This window comes from Callithrix jacchus, chromosome 1, assembly GCF_049354715.1.
Source record: "Callithrix jacchus isolate 240 chromosome 1, calJac240_pri, whole genome shotgun sequence".
Classification (NCBI taxonomy): domain Eukaryota; kingdom Metazoa; phylum Chordata; class Mammalia; order Primates; family Cebidae; genus Callithrix; species Callithrix jacchus.
The window spans coordinates 142,999,578-143,023,210 of NC_133502.1; the positions used below are offsets into that span (position 1 = coordinate 142,999,578).

Genomic DNA, 23,633 nt, shown 5'->3' on the forward strand with positions numbered 1-23,633 from the left:
TTAGATCTCACAAACCTCTCTAACTTAGCTAAAAAAGAGATAATAAATCCCAGACTAGGATGATAGTAATAGAGTCAAATATTCAAGAATAAATCAGAGATTCAAAGGCAGAATCCATCAACAAGATTTGTTGTCATGGATTGAATATGGATTATATTCAGGGAGATAGTCTAATCTTTTAAGCCTAGTTTCCTGGCATTCATTTAAAGGTACTATTTAAAACTTCTCTTTCTGGCAGTATGGCAGACTTGGTACCTGGACCAGTCCTCCAGGTGAAAATAACTTAAAATGCTGGATTAATTTGCTGGAAAGAAAATATGTAAGGCTTAAGCCAAAAACTAAGTGAAGGCAGGAATTCAGAGAAGTAAGAGCAGTAATGAAGATATTAGCTTTGAGGGCATTTGCTGAATCAATTTTTATGGCTTTGTAGCTTTATGAGGCTCAGAAGTCAGGAAACAAATCCTGGGTTCTAAATGAAGGTGGAAAACCTAGTTGAAATCCCTTCCCTTTCCCACCAATAAATTTGGGATTCCAAAGGGACTATACAATTAGTATTAAGGTGACCAGGAAATATGCTCATCTCCCTTTCCAAGGGGGGTCTGCAAGGAAAATTGCTTCTCTCAAACATTAATCTTCTCTCCATTGGAAATTGATTAACTCTAAGCTGGCCTTCACCTGAATTTGAAGCCCAAATTCATATCAAGTGAGTGTTTATAAAACCTCAAGCTGAGAACTTATTTCAAGTGGTTCTGAAATGGTAGTGGCCCTCAGATACTTGAGAAAAGGTAACACAGATTCTGTCTGGAGGAACTGATCTTTATTCCAGACCTCTTAGAATTTCCACAGATAAAGTTCTAAGGAAAATAAGCAGATTACAATAAAAAAGTCACAGAACTCACCAGAAAACAAGATTCATCAAATAAAACCCAACAGGAGTGATAGTGAACAGAATCAGACCTAAAGATACTTCAGATATAGAAATTATCACATGCAGACTAAAATGTTTAATATGTTTAAGAAATAAAATAGGCTTAAAAATATGAAGAGCAGGTCAGGTACAGTGGCTCACACCTGTAATCCCAGCATTTTGGGAGGCTGAGATGAATGGATCACCTGACATCAGGAGTTCAAAACCAGCCAGGCTAACATGATGAAACCCTGTCTCTACGAAAAATACAAAAAATTTTATTTTTGTATTTTAATACAAAAATTAAAATGGTGGTGGTGCACACTTGTAATCCCAGCCACTCAGGAGGCTGAAGCAGGAGAATCACTTGAAACTGGGAGGCAGAGGTTGCAGTGAGCCAAGGTCATGCCATTTGCACTGCAGCCTGGGCAACAAGAACAAAACTCTGTCTCAAAAAAAAAATGAAGAGCAAGCATACTTGAAAAAGAATCAAAGAGAATTTCCAGAACAGTATAATTGAAATACAAACACAATGAATGAGTGTTATAGTAGATTAGGTACAGCAAATAAAGTTAGTAAATTGGAAGATAGAGCTAAAGAAATTATATGGAAAAGAAACACAGGGGACATGAGGCTGAAAGATAGTTTAGGAGACAGGAAGGATAGAGTAATCCTCTCTAATTGGAGTATTAGAAGAAAAAGAAATAGTATAGGCAAGAGAAGTATTTAAAGAAGCCCTACAAATACCCAGCAGGATTAAAAGAAAAAAAAATCCACATATTATGGACAAACATTATGGCCAAAGATCTTAAAAGTAGTCAGGAAAAAAGGCATTACCGTCAAAGAAGACCAACAACTGATTTCCCAGTAGTAACAGAGGAAGCTAGAAGACGGTAGAATCATTCCTAAATGGTTCCAAAAGAGAGTAACTATCAACCTAGAGTTCTATATCCAGCAAAAATATGTTTCAAGAAAGAGGCAAAATTAAGTTATTTCTAGAGAGCTAAAACAGAATTGTCATTAATGGACCCTTTCTAGCAGTTCTCTCAAAAAGATTCTGGAAGATCTACTTCAGACAGAAAATTATTTGAGATGCAAGAGAATGTGAAAATAAAAAGTGGGTAAATTCAGATACAGATGTTAAAACAGTAATAATATATTACTGGATTTTTTTTAAAAGAACTAAAATATAGCAGCAATAGCATATATGTTTGGAAAGCAGTTTGAAGAAATTGAAGCATATGGTGTGTTAGGTCCTTTTAATGTGAAGACCCATATCCAGAGATGGTTAGGAACAGACTAAAGATGAGGAGAATCATCATGCCCACAGTCAATCTTGAAGTAATCCTTGAACCTTGCTTGGAGTGAGTGAAAGCTCCATAGAGAAAAAGTGTAAAAAGAATAGAGAGCTGGGTTCTGAAAGAGAATAGAATCTTTGAGAATCTAATAGAATCTAAAATAATCTATTCTTTTGAAAAAAATAGCGAGTTTCTTTAGGAAGCTAGAAAAGAAGGAGCCAGATACCAATCTGAAATTGATCAAAATGGAATGAAATATTCCAAAAACAGCTTCCTCTCACTAGCAATGTTCAAGTACAATGTTACTGGATCCATCATGTGAAGGGACATAAGATTTGATGCAACAGACAGGAGGTTTGTTGATCTCCCTTCCAATTCTGTAGTTCTCTTATTCTGATGAATACCTAAGAAATAATATATCCTTCAGTACTTAAGAGTACTTCTTTTGAGGATCACACTTGTTTGATGGGGGTTCACCAAACTCTGGCCTGTAGGAGCTACCCAAATCAAGCATTAGCTTGGTAACTCCTTTATGGGCATGTTCAAGTATCATGGGCATACTCAGTTCTAGCCTCTCTGCATTTTCACAGGCTTTGTCCTTTGGTCCACCTTAAAGTATTGGTTAGGCCACATGGGTTCATGAATGTGTGAAGCTAGAACCAGAGATGATATTCAAAATATTCAGCAGCTGGAGTTACATAGGCACCAATAGTCAGAACAGATACTGACTGTAGGTATAGCCATACTTGTGCACACTGGCTGATTAGAACTAAAGTAAAAATGAATTCATACAGTGTAGATTCTTTTTGCATAGTCTTGGTTCACAGGTTGGCTGTGAACATTTTCTTCTAGCTACCAAAATCATGATTTAAAAATCTTTTTGGTTGTTGATGATTATTTTTTTCCTTGAATGTCAGAATAAGCTTCATTAAGGTAATATGAGGCTGATGAATTCCCAGAGACTGGCAATGGCTGTAAAATGATGAGATAAATTTTAGCTTGAGGTTTGTAAATCCATTTTATACCTTTCTTTTTTGGAGACGGAATTTCACGCTTGTTGCCCAGGCTGGAGTGCAATGGCATGAGCTCGGCTCATTGCAACCTCCACCTCCTGGGTTCAAGCAATTCTCCTGCCTCAGCCTCCCAAGTAGCTGGGATTACAGGTATGAGCCACCGTGCCTGGCTAATTTTGTATTTTTAGTAGAGACAGGGTTTCTCCATGTTGGTTGGGCTGGTCTCGAACTCCCAACCTCAGGTGATCCACCTACCTCAGCCTACCAAATTGCTGGCATTACAGGCATGAGACACCACTCCCAGCTATTTTATACCTTTAATGGCAGACCTTACCTGCCATTCTGTTAACCTAATGACAATAAATATAAATGCTTTTCCATTTGTTGTGTGAGCCACTGAAGTACAATGCTACAAATTTGCCATCATACTTTTTATGTTTTTTACGTGTTTCTTCCCTCCTTCACAGATTATTCTCTAGGCTTTTCTTTATATTTTCAGACATGTCATTTTCATGTCTCTCCTTTCTTTGCTAGCTTTCTTCAATATACTTTTGGATGTTATTAAGGAAGGTGAGAAACTATGAAGGAAAGTCAGTAGGAGGTGACTTTTTTTTGTGAGTACTAACTTTTTTTTTAGTCTTAAGGCAGTTGTTTTAAACAAAACAGTTGCCAGTACAAGTAAAATATTGTTCTGCCATGGAGTGCTGGTTCTATGTGAATGCTAAAATTAAGACTGAGGATATTAAGAAGGCTCTAGAATCACAAAAACAAAGATAGCCTTGTGAGTTCCAAGCACTGTTCTGTCAGCCCCACCTGTCAGTACACAGCTAAGTGTATAGAAGGGTGCAGATATGTGTTAAATTTTATTTTTGGGATGTTCACATGGTTCACAATTCAAAATGGTATACAGTGAATTATCTTTCCCACAGCCATCCAGTTCCTAAAGTTACTAGAGATATTTTCTGCATATAAATGTAAATATATATGTATGTATAGTCCTCCTCTACCCCGCTTTACCACAAATGATAGCTTACTATACACTTGGTTCTGCCCCTGGATGGCACTGTTTGGTGTATATTTATGTATGCCTACCCAGACTGTATAGTGTTTCCTCAGGAAATGTCACAGTAAAATGTTCTGCTTAAAGATTTCTGTGTATCCATTAATTTTATTTTGTTTCTTTTTCTTTCAAATTAACTTTGATTCTAGATTTACCACCAGAAGCATAAAGGAAAAGGGATAAAAAAAATAGCTCAATTTAGAGATAAGAGGAGGAGGGATATCAGGACCAACAGGATTCTCTGGACAGCTAGAAGCTTCCTAAGCTTCATTGTGATTGGATCTGTGCTGCAGTGCTTCTAAGAATAGAGGAGACCATCTGGTTGTGGCAGATAACAGCCTGGGTTGTAGACAGTTTTGTTCTTTGCCTGGTCAGCTTTTAGGGATTTTAACAAAAGAAGCTGTGTGATACTTTGCCCCAGCAAAGCCCTCAAAGTAAAGCATCTTTTAGTTTACACTGAGGCAACTTCTGGAATTGCCAGGATGTAGTAAATAGAAGACTGTGAATGGGAGGCTTTATAAATGGTAAAAAGCTATACAGGTATACTGTATCAGAGTAGATTTGAGCCGTTACCTGCAGCTGATGAGCTCCAAAAAGAGCGAAACCTATTAGGTCCTGCAGTACTGGCTTAAGATAGTATAAAACCTTGTATGTTGTTTTGGTTTGTAATATTTGTTTTGTAGTTTGGGGAAGGGAGTAACTATCTAGTCTCCTTGCTACTAGTGTATTTCCTTTTCCAGTTCATTCTTCTCAGAAGTCACCTGAATGAGATAATTCCAAAAGGGAAATTTGATCAAATCAGATTAGATTGTGACCTTGTCTAATCTTAAGTGGCCAAGGTTTTCCCCTTAAGCAGTCTCATCTCCCATAGATTTAATTGTCCCTATATGCTGACAACTTCAGAATCTTCATTGCTAACCTCTTTTTCTGAGCTCCTGAACACTATTGGATACATGTACTTTTAATGTTCCCTTGGAAAAACAAACAAGTAAATCAAAATTGATTGATATCAAATCAACCAAATTGGTTATTACTTTCTCTACCTTTTTTACCTCCATTTCCCTCCCTTCCACCCCTAAACAGCACCACACACACCCACAGAGAGACAGACACAGACACACACACACACACACGCCCATACACACACATCCCAAAACAAAACTTTTATTGTTCTTACATTTCTTACTTGGTTGTACCAATACGGTCCTTCCAGGCACATCAACTTAAATGCCTCAGAGGTTTTGTCTACTCTTTCCCCTTTCTCATCACCTCCCACATTACTGGCTCTCAAGCCTAAAGAGTTACCTTCTAAATATACCTTAAATCAGTCTCACTTCCAGATCCTCAAATATTGCTTTAGCTTATACTGCCACTTTTCTGGATGACTACAATAACTACCAAACTAGTTTTCCTGTGTCTAATTTCTCCTCTTACCCACCATATCCACTTCTAGGTTCATCTCTTTAAAGACCAAATTTGATCATATTACTACCTTCCTTAAACCCTTCGGTTGCTCCCTTGTAGAACACAGCTCATGCTCCTCAGCCCAGTATCCCAAGCTTTTCTCAGTCTAGCTCCTGGTTCTTCTCTCTGTTAAACCTCAGCAGCATGCTACTGATAATTTCCCAGATTGACCCTGTTGTTTTATGTGTTAGTTGTAGTTGTACGAATTGTTTATTTTACCTGGAACTCCTTCTGTATCCATCTGAACACACCCCATCCAGTAGTATATTGGAGCTGACAATACCAGCTCCCTACCAGGAAGGGAGCTTGTTAAATATTCAGGAATTTTGCAAGCCAGCTTGTAACTTAAAATCAGCCATGAGTATTGGTACTTGCACCGTGAATATTAGCAAATGCTACAGATCCAGATTTTCTCTACAACCACCTCCCCACAAAAAAAAGCTGGTCCCATAACATCACTACCCCTATTCAACTAGAGTAACTTTTGCCTTAAATCCTGGTTTAATTGGTACCTCTTTAAAGCCTTTCCTGCCTATTCTCTCCACACACATAAAATTGATCACTACTTCTAAGCCCTTTGCATGCTTTATTATAGCATTTGTCGCTCTATAGTATAACTCTATATTTACATGTCTCTTTTTAATACTAACCCCTGCGTTTCTGGGACAGAGTTCATATAATTATCTTTGTCATTTATTCACTTAACATTCATTGAGCTGCACACTGAACCGATATATTTACTATATATTAGGCACTGTTTTCAGGGTACAAAAATGAAAGGATTTAGCCACTGTCTGCAAGAAGCTCATAGTCCATGGGAAGAGAGAAATTCAAATAGTCCATTACAATACAGTGAGACAAGTACATTGCTAGAAGTCCGTACAAGATATATTGGAGTCTGGAGGAAAAAACCCTGCCTAGGGAAATGGGGAAGTCCTCACAGAGCAGGTAAGACTTAAAGGATGAGCAGAAAGCTGTTGTCTATAATAAAGTGCTTTTATTATAGAAAAGTCAGTACTTTTATAAATAGAAAAAAATTATAGACTTTTTCCCACTCTGGAGAACAGAATTATTCAAGGTTCTTTGCTACACAGTATATCAACTTTATGTGGAAACCCTGTGTAAATATTTTACACTCTTTTTTTTTTTTGAGACGGAGTTTCGCTTTTGTTACCCAGACTGGAGTGCAATGGCACGATCTTGGCTCACCGCAACCTCCGCCTCCTGGGTTCAAGCAATTCTCCCGTCTCAGCCTTCTGAGTAGCTGGGACTACAGGCACGCGCCACCATGCCCAGCTAATTTTTTGTATTTTTAGTAGAGACGGGGTTTCACCATGTTGACCAGGATAGTCTCGATCTCTTGACCTCATGATCCACCCGCCTCGGCCTCCCAAAGTGCTGGGATTACAGACTTGAGCCACCACACCCGGCCATATTTTACACTCTTGAAATGAGTGGAGAAAGTGCTCATTCTCTACTGTGGTGAATGTTTTCTTTCTGAGTCTTGTTATCCTAATAATGTTGTATAGTAAACCATCCCAAAACTCCATAGCTTAAAATGTAACAATTTATTATTTCTCACAAATATAAGGGATTGCTAGGCAGTTCTGCTCTGGCCAGGCTTAGCTGATTCCAGCTGGGTGCACTCATCTGTCTGCAGTCAGTTGGCAGGTCAGCCTGGGGCTGGCTGCTTTAGAATGCCCATGGCTAAGTCAGCTCAGATCTTCTCCATGTCTTTCCCATCCCTCTAGCAGACTAGCTCAGGCATGTTCCCGTGGTGGTGGCCGGAGTTCAAGAGAGAAAGTAGAAGCATGCAAGTGTAGTTCAGGCAACTGCTTGCTTCAAGCTTGCGCTAGTGTCCACTAGGCCAAAAGCAAGGCAAGTCACATGACTAAGACCAGAGTTAGTGTGCAAGAAACAGGTATAAGGAAACATGAAAAACTGGGGCCGTTACTGCAGTCAGTTCACCACAAGCATATACTCTGTGCTAGGCTCTCTTTTAGACCTTGTGTTTCTCTGCAGATGTTACTTGCCAGTGAATTTGCTTCCAGCTGGTTGGGTGCCCTGTGGTGATAATGAGCAAATTTTTCTGAGCAGTCTAGACCTATAAAGCTTATTTCTGTTTTGGGTGTTCATTTTTATTTGCATATCTATTGAAATGACACATCATTTGGAAAGCTGAAGAAATTTAAGAATCATTTATTTAGTGATATATCCAAGTCATGACATTAAATTCCTTTATATACTCCTGTCACCTGTACTTTTTGACAGTCATGGTGTCTACAAGGAAAACCACCTCGTAGAGGTCTAAAAACATGTATTTTTTAAAGATCAGTTATATTTAACCTTTCCTACTTAGCATTTTATGAGCTTTTGGATTTGAAGTTTTCTTGAGACCCTGTCAACTCCAGTATGCTGACATGTTCTTTGCGTCTTTGAGATTATGGTAGATCCTCACTTCAGCACCCCTAAAGTTTTGATCTATTCTTGAGTAAGATGAGTAGGGGAGGGAGCTGTCATATGGGGGCATGTTGGGTATGGTATTGGTAAGCAGGTCAAAAGAGGCTCCATAGGAGTGAATATGAACCCTCAGTTACCACCAAAAGTCAGAAAGTTCCCTTTCAAAAGTAAGATGGCAGACTTTTGAAAGACTTAAGAATTGACTCGCTAAGACTTCAAGATGGGCTTACTTAAGAAATGAAGAAACTATTAAGTTAATGCTGTAACTCATTGTGTGTATGTCCTAAGCCCTATCAGGCAAATCAGCAGTAGTTAAAGCAGTAAAAAGGTAGAGTTACATATAGTAAATTTAGGAATCATTCATCAAAGAGGGAGATATGATCAGTCTATTTAATCATGATAGGTATAACAATTAATTCATCAAATGCTGGTATACTGGAATGAAGGAACATTCTTTCTTTTAAACCTTAAAATGGGTAAAGAGGTAAGATGGTATTTATTAACACTAAAATGTTAGTGGTTAATGGTAATTTTCACATGATGCTGCCATGTGAAAATATAGAAGATTTTTAGTTCAACAAATTCAGGTAAACTTCTGCATGAAAGGTCTATTAATGAACATCAAGAGAAATAAGAGATGCTTAGAGAACATCTCTGAACTCTGGATGTGGTATCAAGGGAAGCAACTGTGCCCTTTTCCTTTTTCTTCAGGTGTTGGAAGACTTTCTCTGTAAAGGACCAGAGAGCAAATATTTTAGGCTTGCAGATCATTCACTCTCTGTCTATTCAACTTTGCCACTAAGAAGTGTGCTTAGTGTGAGGTAGTCATATAAAATATATAAATGGGCCAGCATACATCCATAGTCCCCGTACTTGGGAGGCAGCAGGATGGAGGCCAGTCTGAGCGACATAGCAAAACCCTGTGTCTTAAAATTATGATTTTAATTTAAAAACGTTTATAAATGAAAATAAAATTAATTAAAATTAGATTTAAGAAGTATGTAAATGAATGGGCATGTCTGTGTTCCAATAAAAACTTTATTTACAAAAACAAGTGGCAGGCAAGATTTGGCTTGTATGCCATAGTTTGCCAGCCCCAGATTGTAAGTAAAAGCTATTGTCCATAAGTATTTATCCTTTCTAGGCCTTGGCCTCTGGCTTCTGTCAAATAAGGAAGTTGAACTAGATGATTTCTGACAATTTGCATGTTTTATCTCCTTTAGTAGTACCTCTTTGAAGCTGATCCACAGTGACATTTATTTGTAAGGTCAAATTTTCAAACATCCAGGTTGAACAAATGCGAAAGTCTCTAGAGCAGGCTTTATCATTGGCATTTTGTTCTGGATAATCCTGTGGGGGAGGGAGACTGTCCTGTGCAGTGTAGGATGCTTAGCAGTATCCCTGACCTCTACTCCCCAGATGCCAGTAGCACTCCCTCCCCTTCAGTTGTGACAACCAAAATGCCTCCAGGCACTGCCAAATGTACCATGGGAAGCAAAATTACCCCTGGTTGAAAACCACTTCTCTGGAGACTTTAAAAATAACTGGAAAAATATCAAATACTAGAAAATCAGGCCATGTAACCCAAGACAGCCACCAAGATATCAAACATATTTATTCAGGTACAAGGTCAAAAAAGCCAAACCAAAAGGAACAAACATCTTAGTAGAAAGAAAAGAGCAATGAGAATTGCATTCATACAAAGAGGGCTAGAAAGTCAGTAGCTGACTACTTTTTAATATTGATTTAGATCATTTTATAAGTGTTCCTGAATCCAGTGAATCCATTTAAATAGAGGGCTATCTATAATGGATAACTGAAAAGTCACACTAAAACAAGGAAATATGGATGAAGAGAGATATAAACAAGTTCATTGTTAACACTAAGAATATTTACTTTTGCACTACTATTATATTGCTTGATATATAGCAGAGGGATCTCTAGCAGAAATAATTCATACTGGGTAAATTCAGGAACCCTTGTCTATGAGGCCCAGGGTTTTCTATTTTCTTTTGCTTTAAATTGTTAAATCAAGTATAGTTTATTCCTACAATGGAATACTATTTAGGGGAGAAAATGAATGAATACAGCTTCACACAGCTACATAGAGGGATCTTTGAAGCTAGATTTTAAATGCCAGTAGCTGATCCTTTAAAAAGTCCTTGTCACCTAGGCAGCTTGCAATTTGACTGCAATTAAAAGCCAAATTGTTAAATCATCTTGATTCAACATAAGGGTGTGCTTGATTTCCTTCTGCCTGTTATTAATGCCAATATTATTTCTTTTAGGAAGTCATTATCTTCCCGTTGTCATTGATATTAATCATAGCTGACAAGCCCTAAATATCCAAATGGCTTTGTGTAGGTTTTTCATTTTTGTCTTGTTTTGGGTTTTGTTTTATTTTCTTTACATTGACTTTAATACAGGGTGTTGTTTTCTGAACAATAATCTGAGCATTCTGGGTACACTAATTATAGTCTCAAACTCTGCTTTTGACTGGCTCTGTTACCTGGGGTGGGTCTCTTTCCCCTGCTGAGAAAATAGTTTCTTCATCTGTAAAATGATAGATTCCCAAACCCTGGTCCTAGGATGGCTATCTAAAAACCATATTTGAGCTGGGCATGGTGGCTCATGCCTGTAATCCCAGCACTTTGGGAGGCCAAGGTCAGTGGATCACCTGAGGTCAGGAGTTTGAGACTAGCCTGGCCAACGTGGTGAAACTCTGTTTCTACTAAAAATACAAAAATTAGCTAGGCACAATAGTAGGTGCCTGTAATCCCAGCTACTTGAGACGCTGAGACAGGAGAGTTGCTTGAACCCAGGTGATAGAGGTTATGATGAGCCAAGACCTCACCATTGCACTCCAGCCTGGGCAACAAAAGCGAAACTCTGTCTCAAAAAAAAAAATAACACACATTTGAAGTCTTGTTTAAAATTTAGATTTCTGTGCCTCACCCCAAGATTCTGAATCTGTAGTCTAGGGTAAGGTCTAGAAAACTCAGGTGATCCCAGTGTTTGAGAACAAGTAGAGATAATCTCTAAAGTCCTTTCAAATATAAACTGCAGTAGTTACATGAAATATGTATTTCCCTAGATGTCATTTATTATTTTCTGGAAAGTTTTTTATATACAGCAAGAATTAATTTAGATTAATACATTGTAGTAGTCCCTCCCACCCACCCCGCCCCGCACACACTTACAGCTTTACAGAAACTTGGTTTTCTATAACTGGTCAGCTTATGGCTCCAAGTAGTTATCATGATCCTGATGTATGTTGGAAGATGGTTTGCCTTTTTACCAGGATATCATTTCATAACTTCTGTGTTTTCAGTCTTGGATTTAGAGAAGAATTAAATCGTTTTAATATCATGATTTTCATGTAACCATTAAGTATAATCAAATTACAAATTCTGTCTGGTTGTTAATTTCTGTTTATTTGTTTTTCTTTAATTTACAGAATGCTCTTTTCAGTTGCATTAGCAGAAATGAAAGTAAGTATATATTTGTCGATGGTTGTACAAGCAGCCAAAGATCAAAACATTGTTCACAGAACATAATTAGTAAGCCATCTGAAGCAGTGTGCACAGCAGGATTTCAATAGGCTCTTTCGCATGATGTATTCAGGTCATTCGTGTATTATAACAATTTTCATGTCCTAATTATAGATGTGCAATGCAGATACTAAAGCTGTATGTGCTAGAGCATGATCACAACCCAATAAATAGGCCCATTTTCAGAAGTACCCACACTATATAATGTAGCTGAATGCTATGACTCAGTTCATTCAGCAGACATTGAGTATTTGCTCAGTGTGTGGCAGACACACATCTGTGGAGGACACGACCTGTATACAAACAACCCTGGGATATAGTAGGATATAAGATAGTGTCACTGGATAAAGTGCTGCAGGAGTTAGAGGCTACAGGGATGCTTAGAGGTGGCTTCATGGAGTTAGTAGCTGAGCCTGGCCGTGAAGGATGGACAAGATGTGAACAGCTTAGAATGGAGGAAATGGAGATGGGAGGAAAGCCTTCAGGTGAAGGGAATAGTGAGAGCAGTTAGGTATGGGAACACACACGTAAGGAACAAAGAGTTCTTAGCTGAACAGGGAAGAATATTGAAGGATAAGAACCATTCGCCATCTGTACTTTATCTTCTACCCTTTCTAACTGGGGCTTAGTTCAAGATTTTCTAGGAAGTTCCAGGCATGTAATCTTATGTCCTCTCACACTGGTGAGGAAGCCAGCCAAATGGGACAGTCAGAAGATAGGCATCTTGTTCTATTCCTATTTTTCTATTCTTACATGTCTGTACCATTCCCCACCATCACCCGCAACTTATCCTTATTGAGGTTTACAGTGATAAATGTAGCCACTAATAATTGTTCTTTGGCCAGCTGCTGTGGCTCATGCCTGTAATCCTAGCACTTTGGAAGGCCAAGGCAAATGGATCACTTGAGGTCAGCAGTTCAAGAGCAGCCTGGCCAATATGGTGAAAATCCATCTCTACTAAAAATACAAAAATTAGCTCACCATGGTGGCATGTGCCTGCAGTCCCAGCTACTAGGGAGGCTGAGGCAGGAGAATTGCTTGAACCCGGGAGACAGAAGTTGCAGTGACCCGAGATCGCACCACTGCACTCCAGCCTGGGCAACAGAGCAAGACTCTGTCCAAAAAAATTGTTCTTTGTGAAGAAAATGAACTATTTGTCAATGAACACAAGGAGTTTGGTAGCAAGTTTAAAAGAGGTAGTACAGTAGGTATGGAAAATTTCCTGATCTAGGAAACTGAGGCTTGTCCTACCTCAGTTCAGTCCTAGTTCAGTTTCTTCTATTATGACTTTATTATTATCATTATCATTGTTTCTGAAAGTCATCTGAACTTCATGCTCATGGGTCTATGGAATTCACCAGAAACCTGATTCTTGTTCCTCCACATCTATCCCTAAAAGTTATCAGGAATTTCCTCACTGTGCTCGCGCTAGCTCCCTCTCTCTCTCTCTCTCTCTCTCTCTCTCTCTCTCTCTCTCTCTCTCTCTCTGTCTCTCTCTGTCTTTCCTCTCTCTTTTTGTTTTCAGGCAAGGTTTAGCTCTGTTGCCAGGGCTAGAATGTGGTGGCAAGATCTTGGCTCACTGCAACCTCTGCTTCCTGGGCTCAAACCATCCTTCCACCTCATCCTCCCTAGTAGTTAGGACCACAGGCACATGCCACTGCGCCTGCCTAATTTTTGTATTTTTAATATAGACAGGGTTTCAACATTTTACCCATGCTGGTCTTGAACTCCTGGATTTGAGTGATCTTCCTGCCTTGGCCTCCCAAAGTTCTAGGATTACAGGCATGAGCCACAGCACCCAACCCCCTGCTTTCTCTTAACCTCTTCCTGCCATACTTCCACCTCTCCCTTCAGCCTCCCACAGATTCCCTTAAATTCCTATGAGGGATTCTTGTTTTTCTTCATTACAAATCCCTTGCACCCCCAGCTACTCATCTAGCTGTCCCAAAATACCTTAAATGGAAGCCCATTGATTCTTTAATACATAAATCCAGAGTAATATTTATTTCAAGTGAGTTTTACTTTTCAGTGTTGAAGCAGGTCATATCAATTGTGAGATGAAGTCTGTCTCAATTTAGGTGTACAGCTAGATGTTCAAGCCATATAAAACTTTTGGGATTTTGTTTCAAGATACACTTATATAAATGTCATATTTATTAAATGATCCTTACATCACTTAATTTTTACTGGCCCTGTTTTATAAATGTGAGGAATTTAGGGTTTTGTTTTGTTTTGGTTTGGTTTGGTTTTGCTTTGGTTTGGGTTTATAAGCCTCTACAAATCTAACACAGAAAGACCCGGCTTCACTGGTTTTCAGCATGGACACTCTTGGCGTTTTGAGAGACAGTTTTTGTTATATGAGACTGTCGCATGCATTGCAAGACATTTAGCAGTCCTAACCCCCATGCACTAAAAGCCAGCCGTAGTCCAACTCCTTGGCGGGGGGCGGGGTGGGGGTGGTACTGTTCCTGTAGAGAACCACTGGACTAGAGACTGTAAGCTGATGAATAATGACTTATACTAGTGAGCACTTGAATGTCCCCATGATTATATCTACAGGAGTGTCGATTTTAAGTGTTCATCTTCTATGGCATGGTTTTATTTCTCAAATTTAGAAAGACGTATTGTTCCATCATTATGATGATGATTTAACATTAACAAAAAGCTGTTTCCATTTCGATGCCTTCTCTTTTTTTCTCCATAGTGGGCTCGGTTTGTTGCAGTTATGCAGGTCACCACACAAACTGCCGAGAATACTGTCAAGCCATTTTTCGAACAGACTCTTCTCCTGGTCCGTCTCAGATCAAAGCAGTGGAAAATTATTGTGCTTCTATTAGTCCACAATTAATACATTGTGTGAATAATTATACTCAGTCTTATCCAATGAGGAACCCAACAGATAGTAAGTAAAAAGGACATATTCCTCTCATTTCAATCTTTGGTTTGGGAGTTTGTAAAAAGAAGTGATATGTTCTTGTAGATAGCTGCAATATGGGTCATTTGAGAAATGCCAGACTTTCTTTGGTATTTAGATTTGGCAGATTGAAGAATATTGTCACAGCCAATAGGGGCCAAGAAAGATGAGACTGTAGAGGGTATGAGGAAACAGGAATTCTCAATTCTGAGGGTGGGAAATTTAATTGATAGGGATTTTTTGGAGAGAAGTTGTGTAATGACTATTAAGATTTCAAATAATCATAAGCTTTTGATCTAGCAATTCCATTTCTCGGAATTTAACTCAAAAGAAAACACACAAATTTACAAATATATATATATATATATATATATATATATATATATATGCATGTAAGGGATGCTCACTACAATGCTGGTGTAATAGAGAAAAATTACAAATAACCCAAACATCCATCAATACAGTATTGATTAAAATTGATTTAAATAAATTATGGCATACTTATAAAATAGATTAAATTGCAAGAATAATAACACCTGGCAACCATCAAAAAAAAGGACTTCTTATATAGAAAGAAATCCAAGGCCGAGCATGATGGCTCATGCCTGTAATCCCAGCACTTTGGGAGGCCAAGACAGGCAGAATGCTCTGAGCTCAGGAGGTAGAGACCAGTCTGAGCGACATGGTGAAACCCCATCTCTACAAAAAATACAAAAATTACCCAGGATCACACACTTGTGATCGCAGCTCCTTTGGAGGCGGAGGCTGGAGAATCACATGAACTTGGGAGGCTGAAGTTGCAGTGAGCCAACATCATGCCACTGCACTCCAGCCTGGGTGACAGTGACCCTGTCTCAAAAAAAAAAAAAAAAAGCCCAGGCAGAGTGGCTCATGCCTGTAATCCCAGCACTTTGGGAGGCCAAGGTGGGTGGATCACCTGAGGTCAGGAGTTCAAGAGCAGCTTGACCAACATGGTGACACCCTGTCTCTGCTAAAAATACAAAAATCAGCCAGGTGTGGTGGCACATACCTGTAATCCTAGCTACTCAGGAGGCTGAGGCAGGAGAATCTCTTGAACCCGGGAGGTGGAAGTTGCAGTGAGCTGAGATTGTGCCACTGTACTCTAGCCTGGGCAACAAAGCAAGACTCCATCTCAAAAAAAAAAAAAAAAAAAACGCAAAAAGAAAGAAACAAGTCCAAGATGGCCAACATGGTGACTCACACCTGTAACCTCAACACTGTGGGAGGTCTAGGTGGGAGTATTGCCTGCGGCCAGGTGTTCAAGACCAGCCTGGGCAACATAGTGAGACCCTGTATTTTCAAAAAATTAAAAAATTAACTGGGCAGGCACGTACCTTTAGTCCTAGCTACTTGGGAGGTAGAGGCTGGAGGATGGCTTGGGCCCAGGGGGTCAAAGCTGCAGTGAATTATGATTTTGCCACTGCACTCCAGCCTGGGTGACAGAGCAAGACCCTATCTCTAAAAAAGAGTGAAGTCTAAGATGTATTGAGCAAAAAAAAGTAAATCACAGAACTAAAAATATAGTGTGATGATACACTTTTTAGTTTATACCTAATTGTTTCACTTTATATATTTTCCATAGTGTTTGAATTTTTGCCAATAAGCAATTATTACTTTTGTAATTAAAAAGTCATAAAAATGAAAAGAGAGCCTGGTATCTTTTAAAAATCAGGAATTAAAAAAACAAGAATTAAAAATAAAAATAAAAAAAATTCTACTGAAGTGTGGCAGAAGCAGAAGAAGAAGAAGAAGAAGAAGAAGAAGAAGAAGAAGAAGAAGAAGAAGAAGAAGAAGAAGAAGAGAAGAAGAAGAAGAAAGAAGAAGAAGAAGAAGAAGAAAAATCAGGGCCTCCTGATGAAACTGTACCTGATATGGCTCTTCAGAGTCTCAACTTTGTACATCCTGGAATCCATTTTCTTCATCTAGAGGTGTTCAGATTTATAAAAACTGATGGACCAAACTGACTAATGACTGTTTTATAAGCCAGATGTCAATGTTTTGATTTACACTGGGATATTAAAAGAGGCTCTGTGGCTTATGTCTGTAATCTCAGCACTTTGTGATGCTAAGGTAGGAGAATTGCTTGAGGCCAAGAGTTTGAGACCAGCCTGGGTAACAAAGTGAGAACCCATCTCTCTACAAAAAAATAATAATAATCAGCTGGGTGTGGTGGTGCATGCCTATAGTCCCCAGCTTCTTAGGAGGCTGAGGCCAAAGGATCCCTTGAGCCCAGTGCAAGGTTGCAGTGAGCCACGATCAAGTCACTGCACTCCAGCCAGGGCAACAAAGCAAGACCCTGCTTCGGGTGGGGGGAAAAAGATGAAAAGAAAGAAAGACTTGTTTTTGTAACTCAAAAGCAGTACTTTGTGCCTTGCTTGGCCACCATCTAAAGCAGAACTCTAATGCTTTTGACATTCTGTGGTGTAGCAGTGTGGTCAAAATCAAAGGATGAAGCATTGCCCCAATAACCTTCATTTATTTTAAAGGAAGATCTGTGCTCTGACATTTAGTCTATACAGAGGTATTGCTGGAGCTAAGGAGATGGCAGCTCAATAAAAAAGGAGAAAGAGTTTTTTTTTTTTTTTTTGAGATGGAGTTTTGCTCTTGTTACCCAGGCTGGAGTGCAATGGCGCAATCTCGGCTCACCGCAACCTCCATCTCCTGGGTTCAGGCAATTCTCCTGCCTCAGCCTCCTGAGTAGCTGGGATTACAGGCACGCACGACCATGCCCAGCTAATTTTTTGTATCTTTAGTAGAGATGGGGTTTCACCATGTTGACCAGGATGGTCTCGATCTCTTGACCTCGTGATCCACCCGCCTCGGCCTCCCAAAGTGCTGGGATTACAGGCTTGAGCCACCGCGCCCGGCCGAGAAAGAGGTTTTTTTTTTTTTTTTTTTTTTTTTTTATTTTATTTTATTTTATTTTTTTTGAAAGAGGTTTTAAGGGTAGAACAACCATCTCTGTCTTTGCCAATACAGAGGAATCTGGAAAAGAAGGCTCCAAATAGATATGCATAAATAGATTTCTTCCAAAGTCAAAGAAAACTACTTCAAAGAAGCCCTTCTGAATTCTATAGTATGGTTGAAAGGGTTTTTTTTATTTCTGATTCTTGCAAAACATTAAAGACAGAACCAAATTGATATCTTGTCAAAGTTTGCTACTGTATTATTTATGTTACAACTTGGATTAATTAGTTTAAGACACATGAAAGCTTTATGTGGTCTTGGAATATGATGAAATACGGTATTTGTGTTTGTTTCTATAAAAATTAGTCATCTCTTTCATGTCAGGAGCATGATCCCTTTTAGGTGATTGTTTCTAGCAAGAAATAATTCCAGTTCAATCTAGAATACGTTTTCTAGGGATGTGAAATACCTCTCCTGTGAGGAATTCTTAGGTGTAGGGTGACCTTTCATTTTTGTAAGGATGATGCTAAAGATCCCATGATTGGGGAGTGGTGAATTCTGCTAATACATACCTTGTCTACCTTTAGCTCCTCACCTTTTTGCTGCACTGCAAAGTCATAGAGAACGAATTTGGTAGGGCTTGTATTCTGCAAATACTGACAGATAACTAAGAATAGTAATGGTTTCCACTACCATGCCATGTTCTGTGCTAAGCAGAGTATGACAAAAAAAAAAAAGAAAGAAAGAAAACATGCACACTTATGTTTATTGCAGCACTATTCACAATAGCAAAGACTTGGAACCAACCCAAATGCCCATCAGTGACAGACTGGATAAAGAAAATGTGGCACATATATACCATGGAATACTATGCAGCCATAAGAAAAGATGAGTTCATGTCCTTTGCAGGGACATGGTTGAAGCTGGAAACTATCATTCTCAGCTAACTAACACAGGAACACAAAACCAAACACTGCATGTTCTCACTCATAAGTGGGAGTTGAACAATGAGAACACAAGGAGGGGAACATCACACACTGGGACCTGTTGAGGGTGGGGCGCTAGGGGAGAGATAGCATTAGGAGAAATACCTAATGTAGATGATGGGTTGATGGGTGCAGCAGACCACCATTGCACATGTATACCTATTGTAACAAACCTGCATGTTCTGCACATGTATCCCAGAACTTACAGGAGGATAAAAAACAAAAACAAAACAGCTAATTAAGTCACTTACATTCTGAAAATGTAGGTTTATATTGCTGTGACAGAGCCGAAGACCATGCTTGCCAAAATGCCTGCAAGAGAATTCTCATGTCCAAGAAAACAGAAATGGAGATTGTTGATGGTCTCATCGAGGGTTGTAAGACCCAGCCCTTGCCTCAAGATCCTCTTTGGCAGTGTTTTCTTGAAAGCTCACAATCTGTTCACCCTGGAGTCACTGTACACCCTCCTCCCTCTACTGGCCTTGATGGGGCTAAACTGCATTGTTGTTCTAAAGCAAACACTTCAACATGTAGGTTAGTATTTCATTTTCCTTTACTAAAATCAGTTGAAAATGGCATTTTAATTAATGATTTTAAGCCTAGCAAATGTGTGTTATATTTTACATGGTATATAGGCTTAGCATGTAGAAAATATAAAATATTCTTTCACCCAGAAAATGTGTATTGAGCATTGTGTAGCATATACAAAACATTGTGCTAAAAGCACTGTTTTGGGGTGTGGAAGGTTAGCATTAGCAAGATAATAAATATTTAAGATGATGCAATATGAATTCCATCCTTATAGAGATCATGAAGTAAGCTTACAGTTTAGAAAATGTTTTGATCTGACATCTAAGGGACATTTTCTTTATTAAATTATAAAACTTTGAACTCTTTGTTATATTGGTGGATAACCTGAGTTAGCACTTACAACCAGAGCTAGGTGGTAGCATATTGGCATTCATTTGGCTGATACACTTAAGGATGAAAAATTTACTGTACAAGTATAAGATGTAGGAATTTCAGTCTAGAGACAAAAACAAATGGAGATAACTAAGACCATGGTAGAATACAGGTAAAATAGAAATTTGCTTTATTAGAGTTATTTGGGGTAAAAAGGGACCCCATGTTACTAGGATATCCTGAAATGAATATAAGATACCAGGAGTAAAACAATCTTTCCTGTGGTTTCTAACTTGGATGATCCTTTAGCAAAAAATGGTGCCTAGAACAGCTTATCAAACTTTGGTAACTGTCAGTCAAACTTTGGCAAATTTTTTAAAAGACATGAAGACTGGGCTCTTCGGCTCACGCCTGTCATCCCAGCACTTCAGGAGGCGGAGGCAGGCAGATCACCTGAGGTCAGGAGTTTGAGACCAGCCTGGCCAATATGGTAAAATCCTGTGGCATGTGCCTATAATTCCAGCTACTCAGAAGGCTAAGGCAGGTGAATCACTTGAATGTGGGAGGCGGACATTGCAGTGAGCTGAGATTGCACTACTGCACTCTAGCCTGGGGGATGCAGTGAGATTCCATCTCAAAATAAATACTTAAATAAATGAAAGAAAGAAAGACATGAAAAAGAGTGAGACTCAGTCTCCAAATAAATAAAAGACATTAAAAATCTGAAAAATATCCAAAGAAAATTAACAAAAAGACTTAAAGGGAAATTAAATTAGGCTTGCAATTAAGGAAATTGAGTGCTTTATAGAAGTTAATAAATATATTTATGGGTGTGATGCTGAGTATTTCTTTGAATGCCCACAGAAGTGTTTATACCTATATAGAGTCACTAGAGATTGGAATGGCTGTGTAGTCCCAGAAGAGCTGCAGTAAGGAATGCTCTTCCCTCTCTCTAACCTTAATACTGAGTTTTATGGTTTGCTGAAGGCTTTCATTCTCATCAGAGTTCATCTTCATAAAACCTTATGTGAAGCTGGCTCATGCCTGTAATCCCAGCACTCTGTGAGGCCGAGGCAGGAGAATTGCCTGAACCCAGGAGGCGGAGGTTGTGGTGAGCCGAGATCGCGCCATTGCACCCCAGCCTGGGTAACAAGAGCAAAACTCTGTCTCAAAAAAAAAAAAAAAAAAGATATCTTCCTCATGGGGTAAATATGAAGCCAAATAAAATATAAGATGAATGAAAAATTTTACTTACAATTTGTGTATTTCAATGATGTGAAAATTTTATTGTATAGTAAAACATGTATTTTATAAATAAAATTAATGAATATCATATATAAGAGCACTTTAGAAAATATACAAATGTTTTAGCTATATACACACACTTAAGTTGCTTTGTAAAAGTAAGAATGTCGTGTATTAATTATAATAGTATAGAGAGACTTTGGAATATCTTAGGGAATATAAATAGCTTTAGTATAGTTTTTCAAGAAGAAACTGATATATCCTAAGTCTATCATGCTTCTTAAAAGAAGTTAGAGGACCATGTCCTAGTTTTACCTTCTGTGTCTGAACATAAATATAAGGGAATATATCTTTGTGGAGGTAAAAACATTGCTTTAAGTAAAAGTAAAAAAGAAATCAGAAAGATATAAGGGGAAATAATTGTGCCAGGAACTAAGGATGCACAAATATAATTGAACAGTAAATTTGGCACTGAAATTTCTAGCAACTTTGACAAAAAGAGAAAAGGTAGATGATAAAAGAAGCCTAACTGTTTTCCATGCAAAATAATCACTGTTTCTGGCTCTAGTTTCTAGGAAATAGTCTTTGGTTTTTACAATTTTTTTCTTACATATGTTCCAAAGTCTATAGTTCATAGAGTTTTAGTTTTATGAAAATCAAATATTTACTTGGTTGGTTCATGTCTGCTTCTGCAATTGTGCTCTTATTTCAGGGAACTCTGCACTAAACTTTACAGCATGAGCTGGGGCAATACACAGAGTTGGCAAGAGTTTGATCGTTTTTGTGAATATAATCCAGTGGAAGTGTCTATGTTGACCTGTTTAGCGGATGTCCGGGAACCTTGCCAGTTGGGCTGTAGAAACCTTACTTACTGTACTAATTTTAACAACAGGTAGGAACAATTTTTTTTTTTTACTCTGGAACAAATTATTATACATGGAATATTTTTATCATTAATTTTTAATAAGTAAAAATACCACTTTACTCTGATTTTGTTCCTGTTGGGTTAAAAGGAAGTCACATTTTTTATGATTTCATTTTTAAATGAATATTTCATCTGGTAAATCACCTCTTGGAAAGGAAGTACTATTACAAAGTCCCTTCTAATCTAGAGATATCTCAAGCTTCTGGAATTCAAAGAATCTTTTGCCATCAGTTCCCTCTCCCTTGTACTGTACCACCAGTGGAAATAATTCATTGTAGAATAAATTATTGTGAACTATTTGGTCATCCAAATGTCCACTTTTAAACAGTTTACTTTAAAGGACCTTCAGGCTGGCTGAGGTTCCTTCTCAGTGAGTACCCTGTTTCATATAAAAATATTTCTTTACAAAAGCAATTCAAATAGATGTTTTCCTAGGATATCAAGTATCATTAGAAAAATTAGGGGTCAAGAACTGAGCCTTGGAGCATATCAACAGTTAATGGTTGAAGAAACTGAAGAAAACAGAAAAGGCACCAAAAGCCCAAAATGAGAGAACTCCATACAGAAGCCAGAGAGGGAGAGCTACTAAAGAAGAGTGGCTGGTTTTATAAGCTATAACCCAGAAATAAAGAGGGCAAAAGGGAAGAGAATCATTCAGTTGGGCCAGAAGAAAGTTCTAGATATTTTTGTCAGATGGTGTTTACTTCAAACTACACACATCTTATCTTTTTTAAAGTACTTAGATTATACTTAGAGTGAGACAATTGAGATATCTTTACAACTGGTGATGGATTATTAGCCAGTAAAAACCTGACTTAGAGATTGAGTACATTTGAAATGTTTGAAGTTAAACTTGAGCACATAGTTCTAGTCTGGCTTCTGGTTATGGTAGAGTAGCCTGTATGAGCATAACAGCCCTGCCAATACCAGATATGAACTCTGCACAAAATAGAACAGTTGTTTTGAAGGTATTGGAGACCAATCAAAAGCAGGAAGGTCTATATTTTGTTTGTTTGGTTTTTTGAGACAGTCTTGCTCTGTCACCCAGCCTGGAGTGCAGTGGTACAGTCTCAGCTCACTGTACCCTCTGCCTCCCAGGTTCATGCAATTCTCCTGCCTCAGCCTCCCAGGTAGCTTGGATTACAGGCGCCCACCACCACACCTGCCTTTTTTTTTCTTTTGTATTTTTGGTAGAGATGGGGTTTCACCATGTTGGCCAGGCTGGTCTCAAACTCCTGACCTCAACTGATCTGCCTGCCTCGGCCTCCCAAAGTGTTAGGATTACAGGCATGAGCCACCATGCCTGGCCAACATCTCTTGAAACATGGAAACCACACTGAGCAAAAGCCACATTTCTCTACTTCTTCCTCCTAGACATTTTCAGTTTTCTTTCATAGGGAGTAGAGATCAAGCAGAAAGCAGCATTCCTTAGCAGTCTTGGCCTAAGGAATAAGATATCAGAGTTTGGTGCTGCCAGAGAGGCTAGATATTGAAGGGAAAAAAAATCTGCTGGGTGCAGTGACACATGCCTGCAGTCCCAGTTACTGGGGAGGCTGCAGTGGGAGGATCACTTGACTAGGAGTTCTGGGCTGTAGTGCACTATGCCAATCGGGTGTCCACACTAAGTTCGGCATCAATATGGTGACTTCCCAGGAGCGGGGGACCACCAGGTAGCCTAAGGTGGGGTGAATCGGCCCAGGTCAGAAACGAAACAGGTCAAAACTCCCATGCTGATCAGTTGTGGGATGGCTCCTGTGAATAGCCACTGCATTCCAGCCTGGGCAACATAGCAAGACCCTATCTCTTAAAAAAAAAAAATCCCACAAGGGAGGGGACCACAAAAAGAAATGTCCCAGAATCCATAAACAGACTCCCTTTAAGTCCTTGGCTGGCTGACACTTAAATTGTACTTGTGCAAGATGAGACTACAAGGAACCCAGGGGAAGGTGAACATAGATTATAGCAGTTAACATTTGCTG

At 38.8% G+C, this 23,633-nt stretch overlaps 1 protein-coding gene across 3 annotated transcripts in view; it reads left to right on the forward strand.

The window, feature by feature from the left end:
- RECK (reversion inducing cysteine rich protein with kazal motifs) overlaps positions 1-23,633 on the forward strand; it is an 87,982-nt gene that overhangs the window by 31,487 nt on the left and 32,862 nt on the right. For all 3 annotated transcript variants that reach the window (XM_017974661.5, XM_002743073.5, XM_054257687.2), the window contains 4 exons: positions 11,660-11,693; positions 14,458-14,655; positions 18,848-19,115; positions 21,442-21,621. In XM_017974661.5, the coding sequence (XP_017830150.1) occupies positions 11,660-11,693; positions 14,458-14,655; positions 18,848-19,115; positions 21,442-21,621 (680 nt within the window). The remainder of the gene's footprint in view (positions 1-11,659; positions 11,694-14,457; positions 14,656-18,847; positions 19,116-21,441; positions 21,622-23,633) is intronic.